At 33.7% G+C, this 22,355-nt stretch overlaps 1 protein-coding gene across 1 annotated transcript in view; it reads right to left on the reverse strand.

Moving 5' to 3' along the window:
- LOC123241950 (SPHK1 interactor, AKAP domain containing) overlaps positions 1–22,355 on the reverse strand; it is a 126,461-nt gene that overhangs the window by 75,048 nt on the left and 29,058 nt on the right. The window contains exon 2 of the mRNA XM_044669451.1: positions 19,569–19,708. Coding sequence (XP_044525386.1) covers positions 19,569–19,708 — 140 coding nt within the window. The remainder of the gene's footprint in view (positions 1–19,568; positions 19,709–22,355) is intronic.

Genomic DNA, 22,355 nt, shown 5'->3' on the forward strand with positions numbered 1-22,355 from the left:
CTCTTTGCCCCGACTGTCCTGGTTTTAATAATGAAAGAGAAATTTCACACAAAAAGTTTTGTTGTTGCTGTTGTAAAGTGTAAAGAATAGGACATTGCTTAAAGCTGATTAAACCTGACTAATTTGTGATACTAAACATTTAACAAAAAAGCTTATATTGGAGCATTTTTATTTGCTTGTTGGCTTGATAAATTGTCGTTTCCTCTTTGTATGTTCTTATGAGAAAACTCAGAAAGTGTTGCTGTGACATAACTCAGCAAAACTTCGATGCCCTTTTTCCATGGTATATTCTTCTCTACTCCCACCCCTGATTTTCAGCTTCCTTTTGGGTGTTTTGTCTTCTCTTATTAAGCTCTTTGATGGCAGGGACGATATTTTGCCTTACTTTGAATCTCTAGCTGGGAGTGTTGTGCCTGGCACATAGTAGGTACTTAATAGATGTTTGTTAGCTGACTTATTTATTTGAAAATCCTATGTTTGAAGACTTTGGTTCTGTGTCCTTTAAAGGTATTCTTTGAATCACTTTTCCCTTCCAATTGGTGGTGGTGGTGGTGGGGATATTAGAGAGAAAAGAATAATGGCAATGACAAAAGACAAAATAAATATTATAACTACCTGAATTTGAAAAGCTTTTGTAAAACATCTAGGATAATAAGGCAAGCAGTAGAATAAGAAAAAAATCTTCGTATCATATTTCTTAGATAAATTTTATATGCAAGATATAGAGACAACTAGCAGAAATATATAAGACCAAAAGCCATTCCCTAATAAATGATATGATCAGAGTTCTCAAAAGATAAATTACAAACTAATAATAACTATATGGAATAAAGATCTTTATAACTAATAATAAGAGAAAGGGAAACAACTGTGAGATTTTACCTCACATCCAGAAAAATGTCAAAAATTTCATCAATAGTCATTGTTGAATGGCTTGTAGAAAGACAGGCATACTAACATAATAATGGAAGTATGAATTAGTACAGCCATTATGGAAAGCAGTTTGGAATTCTAAGAAATTAAAGACTGAAAAGCTTATACCCTTTGATTTAGGTATTCCATTATAGGCATATTTCCCAAGGAGGGCATTGATCAGAAGAAAGTCCCCAAAATATTTATGACAGATTATTTTTGTAATAACAGAGAATTGGAAACAAAGTATATACCCATCATCAGTTTGAGAATGGCTAAACAAATTGTGGTACATGAATATATTGAAATAGCACTGTGCTTTAACAAATGGCAAAGAAGAATATAAATACTTACATGAACTTTTGCAAAGGGAATTAAGTAGAATTAAGAAAACAATATATGTGACTATAGTAATATAGGAAAGAACAAAACCAAAACAAAAAAAGTTGGAAAATTAACAAGAACAAGAGTTGCTTTAAAAAATAAAATTGAGAATATACCTCTCTGTCCTTTTTTTTTTTGCAGAGAGAGGGAGAATTCATGAATTTGGACCACTTCATCTAGTTAGACTTTTGATATATGAATTGATTTTACACATTTAAAAAGATCTCCTAAAAAAAAAAAAAACAATTCTTTTGTCTAATGGGAAAGCTCTCTGGAAGGGGGCAGAGAGTGGTTTACAACTGGAAATATAGTCCATGGAGAAACAACATATATCAAGAAAGCTTATTGTTAAAAAATTGAATTCATACAAATCTTGAGAATGACTCTATAAATGAAAAAATAAGACATTGTATGCATTTTGTGGTTACTTTGAATGGAATTTCTCTTATTTCTTCCTAGTTTTTGTTAGGATTGTATAGGAATGGTAATGATTTGGGAGATTTATTTTGTATTTTGGTACTTAATATATTAATTGACTTAGTTTCTTCCTGATTATCTGAGGCTTTTTAAGTACATTATATCCTCTATGAATAAGGACAATGTTGACCACTTTTTATGTTGTCCATGCTATTAATTCATTTTCTTATCTTATTGCCACTACTTATGAAAACTATGTTAAGAAATAGCAAGGTATAATAGCCTTGCCCTATTCCAATTTGTACTGAGAAAACTTCTAAAGTTTTTCTGTTACAAATTTTATCTTTTGTTGTTAGGTTCAGATGGTTATTTATTTATTTATTAAATATGGGCCCTTCCAAGTCTATGTCCTTATGCTTTTGTCAGAGGCCTTTTCTACTATTAAAATAATCATGTGATTTTAAAATTATTTATATGATTAATTATTCTATTTTTTTTCATTCTTTTTTGAAATACCCTTTTCACTGTTCTTCCTACTTATGTATTTTATTTTATTAAACTCTTTCCTTCTGTCTTAGAACTGATATTAAGTTTTGGTTCAAAGGTGGAAGAGCAGTAAGGGCTAGGCATTTGGGATTAAATGACTTGTTCAGGGTCACACAACTAGGAAGTGTCTGAAGCCAGATTTAAACCCAGGACTTCCAAAACCCAGACCTACCTCTTTATCCACTGAGACACCTAGCTGCCCTCCCTACTTATATAATTTAAAGATGAATGTCTTTTGGCATATAGCTATCTGTGTGTCTTTTTTAAAGCAATGTTGGTCTTTATTATTACTATTACATAGAAGCTTTCCTGAATAATAAATGAAATGAATAAATTATCATTAGTGAATGAGTATAAATAATCATCTTAATAATAATGGAAATTAATAATAATAATAATGGAAATTAATAAATAAGCATTGCCAGTGAATTATTAGTCATTGTCTTGGAGGAATCCAAAGGAACCCATAAATTCTTTTGTTTTTGAGTCAAGAATGTCATGTTACTTTATCCTCTTATTCTTCCCCTTTTGGAGAACATATCACTGACTTTTTCTTTCTGAAAAAGCCACTAAATACACTCCTAGCTATGTAACAAACCACTTGCAAAACTATGACTACCATTACAGCTTTTCTTCCTTCTGCTAGGTTGTAATTAAGAGGCTACAGTAAAACTGGGTGGCAAATTAGGGTTTATGGGACTAAAAATACCTTGAGTAATTACAGAGTGGAAGAAAAAACAAAGTGTGGATTTTATTCAGGAAACAATATTATTCTTCAGAGATGCTTTATCATGCTTTAGTGAAAAAAAGAAAAGAAATACATTTGACTAATTCCCAGATGCAAACTAATAAAAAAGTATGTACAAAGTGTAATTACTGAAGACATATTAGGCAGCTTATTTAACTGAAGGTAAAAGGTAGCACAAGGGGAATGTGGCTTAAGTGAAATTGGAACAGCATTTTCTAGGGGAGGTGACTATAAAAAGTCAGTTTGGTGAGATATTCTAAAATATGATTAACTTACTGAATAGAGGGAAAGATATCAACTAAATTGATGCTAATCTAAAATGGAAATGTGGTTCAAAGGGACCACACTTTCTTCTCCTTCCTCAGGTGAGGAAATATTCTGATGCAACTGAAATCATTTTATTATCCATGTTTCATTAATTATGTATGGAAATGGTGAGTATTTTTCCTTCAAAGTGCTAAATAATTAACCAGTTTGTTAAAATGTAGATACCAAAACATAAGTTCTTCATAAGGTCATGGAAATTTTCAAGCAAAGCACTTGGAAAGGTAATGATAAAAATTGTCCCAAGTTTTTAAATCATTGTCTAGCCACTTAAATTTTAAAATTAGGCTTACACAGAGAACTTTCCATAGGTAGTATGATGAGAATGAAATGTTCAGGGCAGTCATAGTTTCCATAAGACTAAAGGGAAATAAACAACCACAATATGTAATATATATTCATAAAGCCACAGGATTATGAAATCCATTTCATAACAGTTTTAAAATATCTATTATGTTCTATACTAGGCACAGTGAAATTATTGTAACAAAACAGCACTTAGCCTTATAGAGTTTATTAGATAACTATTATGTATATATAAGGTAGTAGTGATAGCTATTATGTTACTTATATTACTTTTAGGCTCACAAACAGCTCTTAAGATTCAATAATGTTGGGAGCAGCTGGGTAGTTCAGTGGATTGAGAGCCAGGCCTAGAGACGGGAGGTCCTGGGTTCAAATTTGACCTCAGACACTTCCTAGCTGTGTGACCCTGGGCAAGTCACTTGACCCCCATTGCCTAGCTCTTACCACTCTTCTGCCTTGGAACCAATACACAGTATTGACTCCAAGATGGAAGGTAAGGGTTTAAAAAAAAGATTCAATAATGCTTAAAGGAACATGATATATATGTGAAACAAAGGACATGTTTCCATGGAGCCCATAGAGTTTTTAGTTTTAAGCGTGTAGACACGTCCTTTCCTTTCTTCCCCTTCCATGTTCTTGCTCCACTTCATCTTTAGGCAGAACAAATACTAGCATAGTCTTGAACAAACCATTCTCTAGGAGTTACATGATTCCCTTGGAAAGTATGAGTATATAAGCAAGGAAATGGTTTATCCGAAACTTTTTATTATGTCTTTTTCTGGCTGAAGCCCTCCTCCATTTCCCTTAACATATATGTTCTTTATCTAAATTGCTGTCCTTGTGAAGCTATAAAGAAATGGAGATTGCACAGAAACCAAATTAGTTATCAATTAACTTAATTTTACAAATCATCACAAATAATGACTCCCATTCTAAAGCCATCTAAAAAGGGCTTCTGTGACAACCAGCCTGTGAGACTATTTAGAGCACATATTTCTATCCCCATTTGACAGATAAGGACGTTGAGGCTAATATAGGATAAATGAGTTGCCAGTAATAACATGTCTTTGTCATAAGAGTAGCCATACTTCTAAAAAGAAGTTCATGAACTTTGTGACAGCTATTTTCTTTTCTGTGTCTAGGGTTGTTTTGTTTTTTTTTTTTTTTCCCTTGCTTCTCTCAGGTTGGTTAGGTGGTTAGAAGATTTGCTGATCTAATAAATGGATCATTACTAAGCTGACAGACCCTTAGTTCTGTTTTTTTTTCTTTGACTTCTCTCCAGATTATCCACATCTATTTTTAGTCATGAAATCTTGAAGTGTATGAATGACTGTATTTAGGGACTGAACAGAACTAAACATAATGGAATAGTTTATGGTTCTAATCTGTTTCTAATTTCTATGATTTCAGACTCATTTATTTCAGTGTGTACTTCTTTGCTGACTCATATTATTCATGAAGATGCCTAGAACTCTTTCTGTTTTCTTGGACCATTCACCAACTTTTACTTTCCCCTCTACAGTTAGTATCATTAGTCCTATGGCTTTCCTACAGATACAGAAAATGAGCCTAACATATAAGAAATAAAGCAAGCATAAAAATACATGTTTTTGTAAGTATTGATTGCTTCCCTACTTCATTGTTCAGTCATTTTAATTTATGTGAGCCCATCTGACATTTTCTTGTTAGAGGTACTGGAGTGGTTTGTCATTTCCTTCTCCAAATCATTTTAGAGATGAGGAAACTGAGGCAAACAGAGTGAACTGAATTGTTCAGGGACACATGGCTAGCAAATTTCTGAGGTCAGTTCTAAACTCTGGAAGATTAGTTTTTCTGACTCTAGGTTTGGTACTTTAACCACTGTGTCAGCTAGCTTTCCCTACTAGACTAGTGAAAATGTCTATTTCTTATATTGTCAAGTGGGGTTCCACGAAGCCCTGGCAGTTGCCTTCACCAAGTTTTCCACCATTCCAATCACTCAACAGTATCTGAGGCAGGACGGTAACCAATTCAAGTCTCAGACTCCTATTTTGAGTCTTTAGTTGACTAGAATCTTAATTCATAAGGAGTTTATTCACATTCTTCTGCTTATTCCTTAGTGTTGTTTGCTAATAATACGTGCAAACATTGGCACAGACAAAAAGAGTGTAAAAGAGACCATTTGCTATGATCTACAGAGAGCGTGGAGGCCCCATTCAAATCAATAAGTAGACCCTATCAGATGAGATACAACCACAATGGATTCATGCTCCTGTGATGATAAAGCAAAAGGTCTAAGTTTTCCTTTTCATCAGTAAGATTTTTTCATTGGTTTATGATCATGACAAAAATAAATATATCATTACTATAAACAATAGCATGTGTCTAAGACACATGTCCTTGTTTGATTATGTTCATTTGAAAACTATGATATTTACTATAATATTCAGCAAACCATTCCCAAATGCCTTTACTATTTAGCTGCAATTATCATTATTTATCAATTTTTATTTATTAATATTAATATTATTCATTAATATTTATAATTATTATTAATTGCTACAAATAGAATCTTGACTTCTGAAAGATAAGTGAATTGTTCTCAGTTCTCCCCTTAGTAAGCCAAGTGAATAAGTATCATTAATTAAAGTAAAACAGAGGTAAAAGTCAAGGCCTAATTGCTGATTTTATTTTCAAATGGCCATGAAAGATATCATCTGCCCAATTTGAGAGGAATTCCAATTTCCTTCCATCTGACAGACCTTTCCATTGAGATGATATTCTGAGAAGCTGAGTCAGTTTTCCAAGAAATGTGAATCTGTTCTGTAGTCTTCACTGGAAGCAAGTCTTGAAGAAACCCCTTGGTTTTAGAACTGTTTCCAACTAGGAAATCCATCAACTATCAAGGTAAATATAACTGTGAAATAAAATCAAACAGGGTACAAACAACCATCTACCAGCTATCTGAGACAGCCAGAATCATTGAGGTGGAATGAGACATCTAGGCTCCAATAGAGAGGTGATATCTGAATTGATCTCTCTCACAGCAGCCATAGCCATAATTTATTGGCCTCACTCCCCTAGGTAGCCTTTAGAAGTATCAGCAGCTGATGCCCTTTACAAAAGCAGAGACAAAGCTTATAATTCCTCTCTAATCTTTCCTTCCATAAGGTTTAGGAAAGTATGTTTTAATCTAGGTTTCCCCCTACCAGCCTTCCATCCTGTGCCTAAAAGGTGCTGTCCACAGACTTCCTACCACAATAAATACAATTCTTTCCATAGATGTATAATTAGTCTTAAGATAACTGGAATTACTTTTTACAGTCAGGCACCTTACTTCTGAATCCCAGTTTCCCTTTATCTCTTAGCAGTAGCTATAAGCTTTTTTTGCTGTCATCCTTCCAAGACCTCTTTCTTCTCTGATTCATAGCAGCCCTGCCTAAACCAGTGAACCCTAGTCCAGGATAATAGTATTCCCTGAAATATTGGAATATTCCCGTTAAGCAGAGACTGAAAGAAAACTTCCTAATGCTCTCATTTAATCTACTAGGTGGGCTATAAAATATTGCATCCTTGGACCTGATCCAGTTTCTTTCTAGTCTCTCTGGCTTGATCACTGTGATCAAAACAGATCTCAAATCATGGAGGTTTTTTTGTTTTGTTTTGTTTTTTAACACAAACCTTTGATATAAGCTAGGTTCTGATAAGTATGAATTATGAATATCCTGAAGTGATCCCATTATTTGAATATACACAGTATATTTTCATTGGGCTGAAACCATTTATGTTATTTTACATAATTATAACCTTTAATTTTATGAATTCAAATGCATGAGACAACATTAGGAGATTCACTATTTTCATTAATCAGAACCTGTGGTACAGGTATAAACATAGGTTAAATCATTTCTAATGAAATTCGGGGTCATAGGATGTTAATTGTCCATAACAAATTTAAGATTCCAACTGCTTAAATTATTCTCTAAAGAATGAAAAAACAACCTATTTGAAGGATTTGGAAATTTAATCAAAAATAAAAGGCATTTAAAAAATTAGCTTCTGTATAATAACTAACCTAACCTTTCTACATTATGATTTGGTGATTATTTTTGCATTATGATATGCTTGATCTCTTAAAATATACTTCAAGATGAGATTTGGGCAAAGGGAAAGTTGAAGTAGATAATGGGAGTTTATCTTTATAACACTAAAAAGGGATCCATCTATTATTACTACACCTTTCATTCTTCCTGGAAGACTAAATTGCATCATTGCCATTAGTCTTCTATCAGTGAGTTGAAATAAGAAGATGCTTTTCTCTTATTCATTGTAACTCTCAAGACATTATAGCTCTTTATTTATGAAGAGACCCAAGTACTTCAATGTGCTACTAGAAAGAGCAGATGCAAGGACTGAGAATGAAGGTGAGCACATACAGATGGTAATTTAGGCACTATTACTTTTTATCATAAGTACATTTTTGTCCCCAGGGCCAGATAGATTCACAAGTGAATTCTATCAAACATTCAAAGAACAACTTACTCCAATACTACACAAACTATTTAATGAAATAAGCAAAGAAGGAGTTCTACCAATTTATTTTTATGACACAAATATGGTACTGATTCCAAAGCCAGGTAGATTAAAAATAGAGAAAGAAAACTACAGATCAATCTTCTTAATGAACATAGATGCAAAAATCTTAAATAGAATACTAGCAAAAAGACTCCAGCAAGTGATCAGGTGGCATTTTTACCAGGAATGCAAGGATGGTTCAATATTAGGAAGCCATCCACAAAATTGACCATATTAACAAGCAAACCAGCAAAAATCACATGATCATCTCAATAGATGCAGAAAAAACCTTTGACAAAATACAACACTCATTCCTTTTGAAAACAATAGAAAGTATGGGAATAGAAGGGCCTTTCCCAAAAATAATAAAGAGTATCTATTTAAAACCATCAGCAAGCATCATTTGCAATGGGGTTAAATTAGAAGCCTTCCCAATAAGATCAGGAGTGAAACAAGGATGCCCATTATCACCACTATTATTTAACATGGTACTAGAAACACTAGCAGTAGCAATTAGAGAAGAAAAAGGAATTGAAGGTATTAAAATAGGCAATAAGGAAACCAAGCTATCATATCACTCTTTGCAGATGACATATGATGGTCTACTTAAAGAATCCTAAAGAATCAACTAAAAAGCTAGTGGAAATAATCAACAACTTTAGCAAAGTTGCATGATACAAAATAAACCCACTTAAATCATCAAAATTACATTTTTGTTTTCAGTTTCTGAAGACATTTTCCTCAATCAACACTGAATATTTCAGAGCTTTCTAAAACAAACCTTCCTTAGACCACTAAAATGATATGAAAAGTGAATTTCTATGGTGTCTGAGGATAGACAGGACTTGGGGTTTTTGGCTAGAAAGCAAACTTAGAATAGTTTTTCGCAATGAATTTTAGTTTCCAAACATGTAACTGAAAAACCACAAAATGGGTAGAAATGTCATTTCCATGATTTATGATGATTTGCATGAAAAAATGACTCAGATGTCCAGATTACTGCATTTCCTCTAATTCTATAGCTTCTAAAACAACTACTACTTGTATTTAAGTCCTAGTTGACCTTTTAACTTCCATTATAACAATATCTATACTTTTCATTACTATTTTGGAAGGATAATTAGTCAAAGACGTTACTAAAAATGTATTATTGTTGATGTTTCCTTCTATCATTGATAATTGGATATGTATGCAAAGCATGCTCTCTAGAAGTAAATGAATTCTTCCTAAAAGCTGCTATAAAGTTTTGCCTATTTAAAATATTTGCTATTCATCTGATAAATCAATGAAAATTGATTTTCTATGCAAATATATTTTGATAAAAGTAACAAATGTTGATTATAAACACATTAATTGTGTTTATGTTTTAATATTTAAAAAGGTTATTTAATGCAAAATTTAAAGCAATATGATACTTATGAATATATTACTATCTGTCATCTAATTTCAGGGGCAGTTGATATTTTCTTTTTATTATATTGAGTTAACTCTCTAATTAGTGTGGTATAGCTTACTTATACCTAGCACATTACATTGAAATAACTTTATATACATTATATTCTTTAATTCTCATTCCAGAAGTTTGATAGGGGTCAGAAGGATTACTTTCTCTATTGTATAAATGAGGAAATTGGAGATCAGAGAGGTTAGTTGACTTAGACCTAATTATAAAGCTAGTATGTATCAGAGGATGGATTCAAACCCATGTCTTTCAAGTTTAGTCCTCTATTTGTTGTAAAACAATTTCTAATTATGGTATAGAAAGAGTTTAGGGAATTTTTAAAACTTCTTTTCTTTGCAAATAATGTAAATAGAAAGTTTCTTATATCATATCTATCCTAAATCTGTTTGGGTATTATTTGCTCTCTGAGAATAATGGAATTAAAAATTATTCATTAGGAAAAAGCAGAAATAGAGAAATATAACCTTAAATAAATAATAAATTAAAAAGGAGATAATACCTTAAAAAGTAGATAATATGAATACTATTTACATTTGCGTTAATAAATACATTGCATTGATTTTTTTGAATATTTTTAACCATCCAAATTATTTTTCTGTGAATTTTCATCTGTACATACTAGCATATTCTTATTAAAAATCTTTTGGAAAATCACTGGTTACATAATAGGAATTACATAAAATATAAATAATAAATTAATTTAGAAAATCATGTCACCAACAGCATATTCGCTCAATGAAACATCATAAAAATCTGAAAAGCTAAGTAACAGAGTCAATAAGTGATTGCCTGAAGTTGGTATCTCTCAGGTTAGGATTCAGGCCCCTGATTAGATGTCCAATAGTGTTGTGGACCCTCAGATTTGGAGTTAGGAGATATTTTATTTTAAACCTCACCTCTGACATGTATTAGCTTGTGGTAATGTGAATATTACTTGATTTCTCATGGTCTCAATTGCTCCATTGATAAAATGGGCATAACAATACCTGTAGTACTTCTTATTGTTCTAATGATCAAATTAATTAATTTACATAAAATACATTGCAAATCCTAAGGTTTTATATAAAATCTAGCTCTTATTATAACTAGGATACAAAGTGATTTGAAAAAGAACAGAGAATGTTATTTCAAAGCCCCTATCATTCAACAAGCATCTATTAAGCTGTTAATATGTGCCAGACATTGGGGTAAGTGCTGGGCATAAAAAAAAGGAGGGGAAAAACATTGGCTAATCAGTGACTAAACTAAAGCCAATATATGAAATGTGTAGCCTAGGCTGCCCATCTCTACCTTCTGTTTTTTAAAAATCATTGCTTTCTCCTTTTTCTGGTCTTTATGATTTCCTAGTTAACCAATCAGTCAAAAAGCATTCATAGGGGATCTAGCTATCCCAGTGGATAGAATGCTTGGGTTCAAATCTGGATTCAGATACTTCCTAACTGTATGACCCTGGGCAAGTCATTTAAGCCCCAAGTGCCTAGTCCTAGCCATTCTGCCATAGAATCACTACTTTGTATCTATTCTAAGACCGAAGCAAAAGGGTTAAACAAAAAAGGATTCACTGATCATCTTCTAGGTACTGAATACTTTGCTAGTCACTTGAAGATTCAAAGGTAGATATGAAGCATCTGATGAAAGAGGGAACGTAAAACTGCAGGGGTCTGAATTGTCTTTGAGCAATGGACCAACCAACATGAGTTATTGCTGACATTTGCTTCTCTCTCCTGTCCTGTCCTCTCCTCTCCTCTCCTCTCCTCTCCTCTCCTCTCCTCTCCTCTCCTCTCCTGTCCTGTCCTGTCCTGTCCTGTCCTGTCCTGTCCTCTTCTCTCCTCTTCTCTCCTCTCTGTCTCTCTTGGGATGATTTGAGATATGAGTAGGGTTAAGGTGTCTTGGAGTCCCTATGGCTTTAGGTTATCTAGGAAGCCCATGGAATTAAACTAGGTTGGTTAATCCTGAATCCTTTTATTTTTTCTTTTCCCTCTACACTGTCTTGCTTGGTGATTTCATTAGCTCATGTAGATTCAATGATCATTTCTTTCCTGATGATTCTCAAATCTACTTATTGAGCTCTAATGTCTCAGCTGACTTCCACTTGCCCATTTCCAACTGCTTGTCTTGCAGGTATCTCAGACTCAGAACCAAACTTATTAGCACTCAAAGCTCATTCCTTCCTGCTGAGATTACCTGTCATTTACACTGTATATATTTTGTATATGGAGAGAGTTATGTGCCAATTTGTCTCTTCCTATTAGATTGTGTGTCCTTCAGAGCGAGGACCCTGGGTTAGTTTGTATCCCTAGCACAGTGCCTGGCACTTAGTAAACATTATTTGTATTGTTAGCACAGTGCCTGGCATATAGTAAACACTTGACAAAAGGTTATTAACTGACTGTTTTTGGTCCAGACTGCTTGAACTTTATCCATGTAGGTAACATGAGATGGCAGATGGCAGATAAGACTTTGCAAGAGGTAAAACTCTACATGAACTGGCAATCAAATATTTTAAATACATTTTTTGGTAAGAATGATAATTTTGGAAAAGGCAACTAATCTGCTAATGGCATCTTTTTATTTCCTAATAAGTCTCCATAAATTTGTCAGAGAATATGACAAGGGGAAGGGGAGAGTGTATCTCATTATTAGTCAAGAGCAATAAAGTTCTAGCGATATAAGAATGCAAAGCAGGTGTCCACAGTGAGCTGTCAGAAAATCATAGAACTGTTTCTATCTCAGGTCTCTGAGCTGTAAAATAGAAACGACCATCTTTTCATTACATAGGGGTGCTGTAAAGAAGAACTAATTAAAAATGTAAAGCACCCTGACATATTAAATAAAAATGATTAATTCTGCTGAAAGGAAATAGAAAATTATGAAGTCGATTCCTCTGAAATCTAATGATATTCTAAGGAATCATTGTTTTGCCTTGAATGATAAGCTTTTCACTTAGCAGAGAATGAGGTTATGTATACTAGCAGGAACTGTATGACATATGTAACTGAAAGTTGTTCCATGATCTATCATATATCATTTTGTCAAAACAATGAAAGATTTTCCCAAATTATAACTGAGAAGTTGCATAAATACTGTAGGGTTTCCCCTCCCCCTTTTAAAGCACAGAAATGTATTATTTGGATGGAAATCCAGGCATGGAATCAGGAAGATCCAAGTTCAAATGTGTCCTCAGACTTACTAGCAATGTGACTCTGAACAAGTCATTTAATCCTATTTGTTTTAATTTCCTAATCTGTAAAATGAGCTGGAGAAGGAAATGGCAAAAACTACTCCAGTATCTTTGCTGAGAAAACCCCAAATGACATCTTGAAGAATTAGGCACAATTGAAACAACCAAACAACAATTCCATCACAATAAATATGCCACAACTCATTCAAACATTGCCTAATTATTGATATCCCCACAATTTCTAATTCTTTGCCAATACAAAGAGCTGCTATAAATATTTTTGTAATTTAGGTCCTTTCCCGTTTTCATTTGATCTGTTTAGAGTGTAGCCCTAGTAGTAATATCTCTGAGTTAAAAGGTTTGCACAGTTTTATACCCTATTGGACATAATTCATTGCTCTCCAAAATGGTTGGATCATTTCACAACTCCACTAACAAACAGTACGTTAGTGTCCCATTTTCCCATGTACCCTCTAGCACGTCATCTCCTTTTTTTGTCATATTAACTGACCTGATAGGTGTGAGATGGTACCTTAGAGCTGTTTATATTTGCATTTCTCTGATCAATAGTGACCTAGATAACTTTTTAATATGACTATTGATAGCTCTTATTTCTCCTTTTTTTTGTTGTCGTTTTTCTTAAACCCTTAACTTCTGTGTATTGGCTCCTTGGTGGAAGAGTGGTAAGGGTGGGCAATGGGGGTCAAGTGACTTGCCCAGGGTCACACAGCTGGGAAGTGTCTGAGGCCAGATTTGAACCTAGGACCTCCCATCTCTAGGCCTGACTCTCAATCCACTGAGCTACTCAGCTGCCCGCTTCTTATGTCTCCTTTTGAGAGCTGCCTGTTCATAGCTTTTGACCATTTGTCACCTGGGGAATGAATGACTTGTATTCTTAAAAATTTGACTTTCTTCTCTATGTATTTGAGAAATTATGAGATATTATAGAAACTTGATATAAAAATTTTTCTCCCAGTTTCTTGGTTTCTCTCTTATCTTAATAGCATTGGTTTTATTTGTGTAAAATCCTTTTAATTTAATGTAATCAAAATCATCCATTTTATACTCCATACTGTAACATCTCGTTTGGTTATGAATTTTTTCCTTATTCATAGACCAACAAGTAAACTATCATGGTCTCATAATTTGCTTGATATAATCCTTTTATTTTATTCTTAAAAGAGATGGCTTGGAGTATAGAAAAGATGAAGAGATATATTTAGGAACTAAGGTGTTATAAAAACAAAAAAAATTAAAAAGACACTATTCAAGATGAGTTATTAATGGTCAAGATTTCCTTTGTCTTCATTATTAACATCATAATTTGGATAATTTGAGCACAATTAATAGGTTGATACCTATTAATCACTGTATTTGCTACCCCCCCTCCTTTTATAAAGTGTTAATAGTCCCTGGAAATTTACCATGAATTATTTTTCCACTTTGTCCAAAGTAATATGACTCATATACAAAGCTGAATGGTAGTCAAAGGAATAACAACTGCATATTAAAAATACAATGAAATGAGAAAGTAATTTTTAATGAAGCCTCAATTCACAAAAAATGGGCCCCATCCAAATCTAAAATTAAACCAAAACAAATTGGAAAAGAGATGGTAGCAGATTGAGAAAGGGCTAAATTAAGTTTTAATTAAGATAAAAAGATAAGAATATACCAGAACCTTAACTCTAGCATTTCCTACCAGAACTTCTTTGAAGGTAAATGTCTCAGCTAATGATTTTTTATAGTAGTTGAATTTTCCTATTCTCTGACATATCTCATCCCATTTAAAATAATAAAAATTTAAAAAATCATTTTGACTGATACTAGAAGTAATTTTATATTTTAGAAAATTATAAGAAAAAATATTAAATGGATAAATATGCCTAGTAGGTAAAATTATTAAAATTTCAGTCTCAAGAGTTAGATAGGACCTTACATAACTACTACTTGAAAAATAAAGAGCTATTTTAGACTTTTAATAAATTATTACTTAACTTTTGCTTAAAGACTGCTATTGAGGAACTATCTTTCAAGGAAATCAGTTCCATTTTCCCACAGTTCTCAAGCAGCAATTTATTGCCTTGATATAATCAAATTGATGGCATCTATAACTGGACAAAGTGTTCTAGATGTAGTTTTATCTGAACACTGCACAGTGAAACTCTCCCATCCCTCATTTTGGACACTATGAATGTAGCTTCATTGGCTTTGCAAACATTAAAGAATGATATAATTGTAAGCTACTATTATTGTTGTTGTTGTTGTTAAATACCCTCCATAGATCTAGTTGTGTTATTTCTATGGAACTTTCTAGATCTAAATGTTTAGCAATGCTTTCAAATAAGAAAGATAGACAGAAAATAAGAGAAAGAAAGAGAGAGAGAAGGAAAGAAAGAGAGAAATAAGTAAAGAATATGTGGCTGTTCTGGCATAATTAATTTTTGATGAAACTAAACTAGCTGACAATTATCACTATTTCCCTTTCTAAGTTCCAATCAAATACCCCTTTAATTGTTTACTCCAGTATTTCCCCAGTAATTGTAGACCTGTCCTATAGTTTTCAAATTAATTATGTCTGAGATGGTTTTACCTCTGTCCAACTGAAAGGAGGGCTCTAGTACATTCTGTCCTTGGTTCTGTACTGTTAAACATTTTTGTCAATGACAAATTTAGAAATTTGACAAAACCATTTATAACTTAAAGCATAATTCCACTTGTGCAATACAGCTTCCTATCCCCAGTGTCCAAGATAGATGTACCATTTCAGCTTGAAAACTTTTGTAGGTACATCAATTCTTCATTCATTCAAATCTGCTCAGAGACTCTATATCTAATCACGTTGGCATTTCTTTCCCCCCAAACCCCCAAACCCCCAAACCTTACTCTCTATCTGGAACAACTCTGAGATAGGAGGGCAAGGGCTAGGCAAATATGGGATTAAGTGACTTGCCCAGAGTCACACAACCAGAAAGTGTCTGGGTCCAGATTTGAACTCAGGTCCTCTAAGCACTGTGCCACCTAACTGCCTTGCACATTGACATTTCTTGTGCTCAACTCTTCTTTCTTTAAAGAATCTACATTCAGGAAGGTTGTGGGTCCTTTTTGGCCGTCACTTGTGTGTCTGATACCTCTTCTCTACATGCATGAATGCTGATAAATCTGTAATGAAGGAGGAAATGCATGCATCATAGAGACAATGGATACAATCTAGAATTGATAAATATAACAATAACAATTGTCTTGAGAAAGACCCTGTGGATAGTTTCCAATTTGTTTGGATTTGTTCTCTAGTCAGACCTGAAGTTTATAAAGCATTTGCATTCTACAAAGTGTTTTTACCCTCTTGATCTTATTGAATCTCTACAATAGCCATGGGAAATAGGGGAGATATGCTTATATGCTTCTTTTAGGAAAACTGAGACTTAAATAAATTCAAAGATATGCTTGCCCATATCCAACCAATCAAGTCAAAAGAAGGATTCTGACTATAGTTCAATTATTTTGGCTCCTCACTGTTTTTTCTTTCCATTGTATCCAACTGCATCCATAGGCAATAGAACTATTTGTTCTGAAGAATTGCATAACAAAATCCAGAAATTTTAAAAGCCATTCTCTTAGTAAGATAAGATTAAAACAATAAAGGAGTTGGCTATAGCACAGTACAGTAGGAAACAGGAGGAGGAAATGGAATAAAAACGAAAAGAAACAAACAAACAAAACCTATTGCATTTTGAGTAAGAAAAACTAGGTTAATATCTCAAGTTCTGATACTTCCTAACTGGGTAATATTAAGTAAATCACTTAGACTCTTACAGTTTTCTCACCTATAAGATTAAGCAATTGAACTTACCTTTAAGAGCCCCTTCCAGCTCTAATTCAATAATCTTATAGGAAGATTACTTGTGCATCTTTAAGAAGGTTTTGACAAGCTTTTATTTAAGGAATCTATCTGACAATCCCTGATTAATATAAATATGTTTTCAAAGATGATTGGAATTTAATCACAAGGTAGAGAGTTATTTGGAGGTCCCAACATTGGTTTTTTTTTTTTTAATAAAGCAATGTGGTGTAAATATAAAGAGTACTTGAGAGCCATGAGTACTGAGTTCCAGTCTCTGAATATGCAACGAATTAGCTGGATCACTCTGGGAAAGTTAATTCACCTCTCTAAGCCTGATCTCCCTTCTCTATCAGGTGAACTCAAAATGCCCCATCTGATTAAGTAGGGAGATAAAGCAAAGAAAATACATAAATGTGTGAGATTCTAGGGAAAAATAAATGTGATAGAAGAAGAAAAGGGGTGGACACAACCAAGCATTAGTTTTTTAAAAGAAAAAAAGATCAAAAGATGTTATCTATGATTATAAGCCTCCAGTATTTATTATAGTTTTTACTTGCCTCTAGGATACCTTTGAGAAATTATGTCTGGTTTCTTTTAGGTACCCTGAAATTTCTTTAAGCTCTTGGGGTCAAAGGACAATAGATATTTCCACTCTTGGTAATAGTTATACTAGGTAAAAAATAGTGAGGAGAACCAAATCTCCCACGTCATGAACTTTCCTTTGTATGAATTTCTTCAGCTTTCGGTGAAGAACTAAAAGGACCAATTGGCAAGTGGGAATACCTCACTTGCCAATACCCTAAGCAATTCTCTCCAAAAGTATGAAGGATTAGAATAGAAACTGTGTACTTTGAAGCCCATGTTAGGATTCTTAAAGAAAAAAAAAAGATTGAACACAAATAGAAATGTTCTACTGCCACATTTCATATTGTACTATCTCATAATCTGAGCTGTCCTTGCCTTATCTTATCTTACCTGGAACAGCCATTCTTCTTTTTTACCTGATATTCATATATCATAACTATTCAAGTTCCTTAGGGGAATTAATTTATCCATTCTTGGAAATCTCTTCCCTGAGGTTGAGCTGTCCTGAATAGGGAGTGCCAAGTCAACCAAACCCTCTATATCTCACTGACTTGGACCATGTAGCTCACTCTTTCCAGCAATAATCTTCCAGGAAATCTGGAATCTCCCTAACATCTCTCCATCAGCCCTACAACTTTGGCTGGAAATAAGGGCCAGTGTAGATGGATTGGATACAAGTTTAACAGTTGGCAATGAAGGGAGGAGGAGATGTGACCCATCTTTATGACTTCATAATGGTTGATTCCATAACACTTGAGGTCAGATTATGATTCTTAGAGACTATTAGATTTATACTCAGGTGATATCTGGGTTCTCATCCTGCCTCTGAATTTCACTTGATATGTAATCACGAGCAAATTTCTTTTCCTCTCTCAGTTTCAGGTTCCTGGGAAAGAAATATCTATAAAATGTTGCAGTTGTTAAAAGGATCAAAGAACTACATGTAAACTTCTTGTGAATCTTAAAACATTATGTAAATATAGCTACTTTAATTATTCATTGAAAAATGCTCAAGGGAGAAGAATCTTTTTTTTTTTTTTTGGACTCCTATAAATGCACAATCTGCTTCGATGATGTGTATGTTTAGAAACATGATGTATCTACCTCCATATATCATTGACTCCATATTACTCTATATTTTATTTTAAACTGTACCAAAAGTAAGCTTTCAGAAGACATTTCTATTACATAATTACTTTCCATATCACATTTTCAAAACATTGCAGCACTTTTTTGCCTGATACCTAAAAACAATTTTTCAATGCCTCCCTAGAGACACTATTTTCCCAAACAGGGCACCAGACCTGTAAAACGAACCAGTCCTAACCCTGATGTTATTCCTAAGGAAAGATGGAAGATAAATATGTCAAATTAATTGTGCATTTTAAAAAAATTTCCGTGAATTTCTTTTCTTAGAATGTGAAGCTGCTAAAGTGGCTGTCTGATAGCCTCTTGTTCTCTTTATAGATAAAAACCCTGATTCGTTCCCTTTTCAGCTTTCGCCGTTTCTCACTTTTCACAGAAATGCTGGCAAGCGACTTATAAACAGAGATAGCAGAAAGCTGAAAATTTTCCCATTTCAAGAAAGAAAATATAATTTCTCTATGCTCCAGAGGGAACCCCAGGTCCCTTCTCACCACATGCAATGATGACCCCACCAGATCAGGGAATTGACAGTTCAATTAAAATAGTCATATGGAACATGGAGCATATTTCATTGAAAACATTTCTTATTTCCATATTTGAAAGCTTTAATATATATCATTTATTCAAAGCATTTCTTTGGCTAAGTAAAAATGACTTTGTACATGAAACTTTTAAGTTATGATTGATTTAATTTAAGCTCTGTTCTTTTTTAGGCTTAGTAACAATTCTGTCAAACAATTATAGCTATAATCTGAAAGAAAGGAAGAGGATCATATATGGTTCAAGATTCATCCACACTCACTTTTTCTAAGAATAATATAGCCATTCACACAGTGACTTTTCTATATATTCAAACAATAGGCACTGCGGCCTTTATTAAACAGCTATTTTTGATCGTTACCATGCAGGCTCCATGTCTATACATTTTTCCCCTGGGGACTTGAAAAAATCATCTTCTTTTAAATAGATAGAATTCATATGTCGAAATAAGCACAATTATACTTGAAAAATTGTAACCAAAAATACCGTCTTTTCATCATTACTATATAAATACATGTTCCAGAGCCTCCTTACCCTTGTTAAAATTTTCAAAACTAAAATCTCCCAAAGGCATATAGTTAGCAAATTGAAAACAAGGCAGATCTGTTTTTTTGTTTACGGATGAATAACCCAAATATTCTGTGTACTCACGGATGCACAGTTTTCAGACTTGTCTTCCACAAACCCGATTTGGCATGGGGCCCTTTGGTTCTGAAGCCAGTAGTCTGTAGATTCCAAGAGGCTATTACTGCAAAGGACCTGTTAGAACAGAGAAGCCCTTCTTTAATGTTTTTCCTTTTAACAAGCATCAGGGACTGACAGTAGCTCTCTTCCTTCTCAAGGACCTATAAGTATTTTCTTTCTCCTGGAACCTCAGCAGATTTCCTGGATATTAGCAAAAATCTGCAGCAGCATATGACAGGATGAGCAAAAAAATCAGCCATATTTTGTTTCATTTTGGGGTACACTAATGGGTGTGTTCTTTCTCCTAAATTCCAATATTTCTAACAATGATCTGCATTAGAGGAGGTGAACCATGCAGAAGATGGCTCCACTGTAAACTCAAACAGCTCCTCTTTCACATTTTTCAACATAAAATGAAGTTTCTTGTCTTCATCTAACATCATTACTGAAAACCACATTCCACAAAAAAACCAATCAACAGTCATTCAGCAAATAATTATTAAGTATCTATTTTGTTCCAGGGACTGTTCCAGGTGCTGGGGATACAAAAACAAAAAAAATCACCCTAAATGAGTTGTATTCTACCAAGACAAACAAAATATACAAATATAAACACATGTAAAATAAATATATAAATATAATTGTAGGTAAAGTCCCTAGCAGGAATTCTTAACCTTGGGTCAGTGAACTTTAAAAAATATATTTAGATCATTATATTTCAATATAATTGATTTCTTTTATAATACCATTTCTTTTATTTTATGAATTTAAATTTATTATTCTGAGAAAGGGTCCATCCAGGATGAATACCAAAGAGGTCCATGACACAAAGAAGGTAAGAAACTCTTTGTTGGAGGGATCATAAAATGCCTCATGGGGTAAGAGATGCCAAGTGGAACTTTAATGACAACTAGGTTTTTTAAGAGGGAAAATTAAGGAGAGAGAGAGCATGCCGCATAGAAGAGAAGTAGAAAGGCTGTGTGAAGGGAACAGTAAGAAGGTTAGAATGCATGAAGGTTGAATAAATATGGAATAAGACTGGAAAGGCAGCTTGAATTCAGGCTGCAAGGACTTTAAGTGTCAAACATAGGAGTTTGTATTCGACCCTCCAGGTAATAAGGAAACTGTAGAGTTTACTGAGTAGAAGAATATGAATACCTCAGGGAAATAGTTTTTTTAGGTATAGTTTTGCTGCCTTGCCCTATATACTATATCAAATAAAACCCAAATTTGTCAAGAAGTGAACAAAAACACAGAAAAAATCCTAGCTACTTTTTCCATGTGAAAACCATGTCAATTTTTCAAGTGTCCTCTTTTTGGTTGGTACCTTTTCAATATATCTATAATTGAAAGCAATTAAAAATTAATACCTTTAAAATTATACACATTTCAAATTCTTTGTTATAGAGACCTTAGTTACTGAATGTTATAGCTGGAAAGGACCCAAGAGATCATTTGTACAATACTCTCATTTTTATAGGTGAAGAAAAGGAGGCAAACAGAAATTTTCATGCTTGTGTTAGCAATTATTCTTTGATTATACTGTCTCATTAGAACCCTTTAGACAAAATGAAGATACTTCTATTGTTTTGCCAGGTAAATTATTTTTTCAGTTTTTTTAGCTGTCTGACTTTTTGTGATCCACAATTTGAGATTTTCTTAGCAAAGAGATTAAAGGTGTTTGCCATTTTCTCTCCAGCTCATTTTACAGATGAGGAGAATGAGCCAAACAAGTTAAGTGACTTGCCCAGGGTTATACAGCTAGTAAGTATCTGAGGCTGGGTCTGAACAAGGTTTTTCTGACTCTAGGCCTGGCCCTCTATCCTCACACTGTGCCACCTATCTGTCTTCAATAAATTATTAGCCAATTAGCTAATTATACAAAATTTGTATTCCTAAAATGTCTTGATGTTTGGCCTCAGTTTAAAAGCATGGCCAACTCAATTAGTTTCATTAATGTACCTCAGAAAATGACTGTGCTGCCAGAGAAATCTTTCCTTTCTTTTTTTAAGCCAAAACAAATTAATTTTCACCTCAGTCCCATCAGTTAAATGTATACACTGTGTGGCTAAATATTGCTCCAGTCTAAGTTTGAATACACACTGTCTGATTTAGCTCAGCCATATTTTTATTTTTAAACCTCTCCCACAGGGGACATATTATCATTGTCAGAGAAAACAGATCGTCATGAGTTTTCATTAGATTGCACAGATAACTTTTTCTACAAAAGCACATGGAAGTCATGACTGCTACCCTTGCAATGGATATGACCAAGCTGGAAAGACTTGTTTTGGAAAAGAGTATGGTCCTGGCAACACACACTTTACATGAAGGTTCAGAGAATACATGATTCTAGTATACTTAATTTTTCGTAACTATAAAAAAAACTTTTGGTCTGGCAGAATGGAATTTCAACAAGACATCCTTCAAGAATGTTAAAATTTTACAAAATTCCTAGAAGTAGGTGGAAACAGACAAATAACTTTGTGCAATAACTTCCCAATTATCCACGTGAAATGAGGCATAAAATATCTTGACAATGGTATTTGTCACTGTCATAGAAGGTGTTCCCACAGAGCCCAAATGGGAAAGGGATTCCCCATTGGTCATTAGGATGCTTCTGCCTGTGGATAACATCGTGCTCACAGAATCAGTCACAGAATGTTGTGGTGGCTCCTCATAAGATCTACTCTACAGTCATTTGAAAGAGCTTGGTCTAACT

Source organism: Gracilinanus agilis, chromosome 3 (assembly GCF_016433145.1).
Source record: "Gracilinanus agilis isolate LMUSP501 chromosome 3, AgileGrace, whole genome shotgun sequence".
In the NCBI taxonomy this organism is placed as follows: domain Eukaryota; kingdom Metazoa; phylum Chordata; class Mammalia; order Didelphimorphia; family Didelphidae; genus Gracilinanus; species Gracilinanus agilis.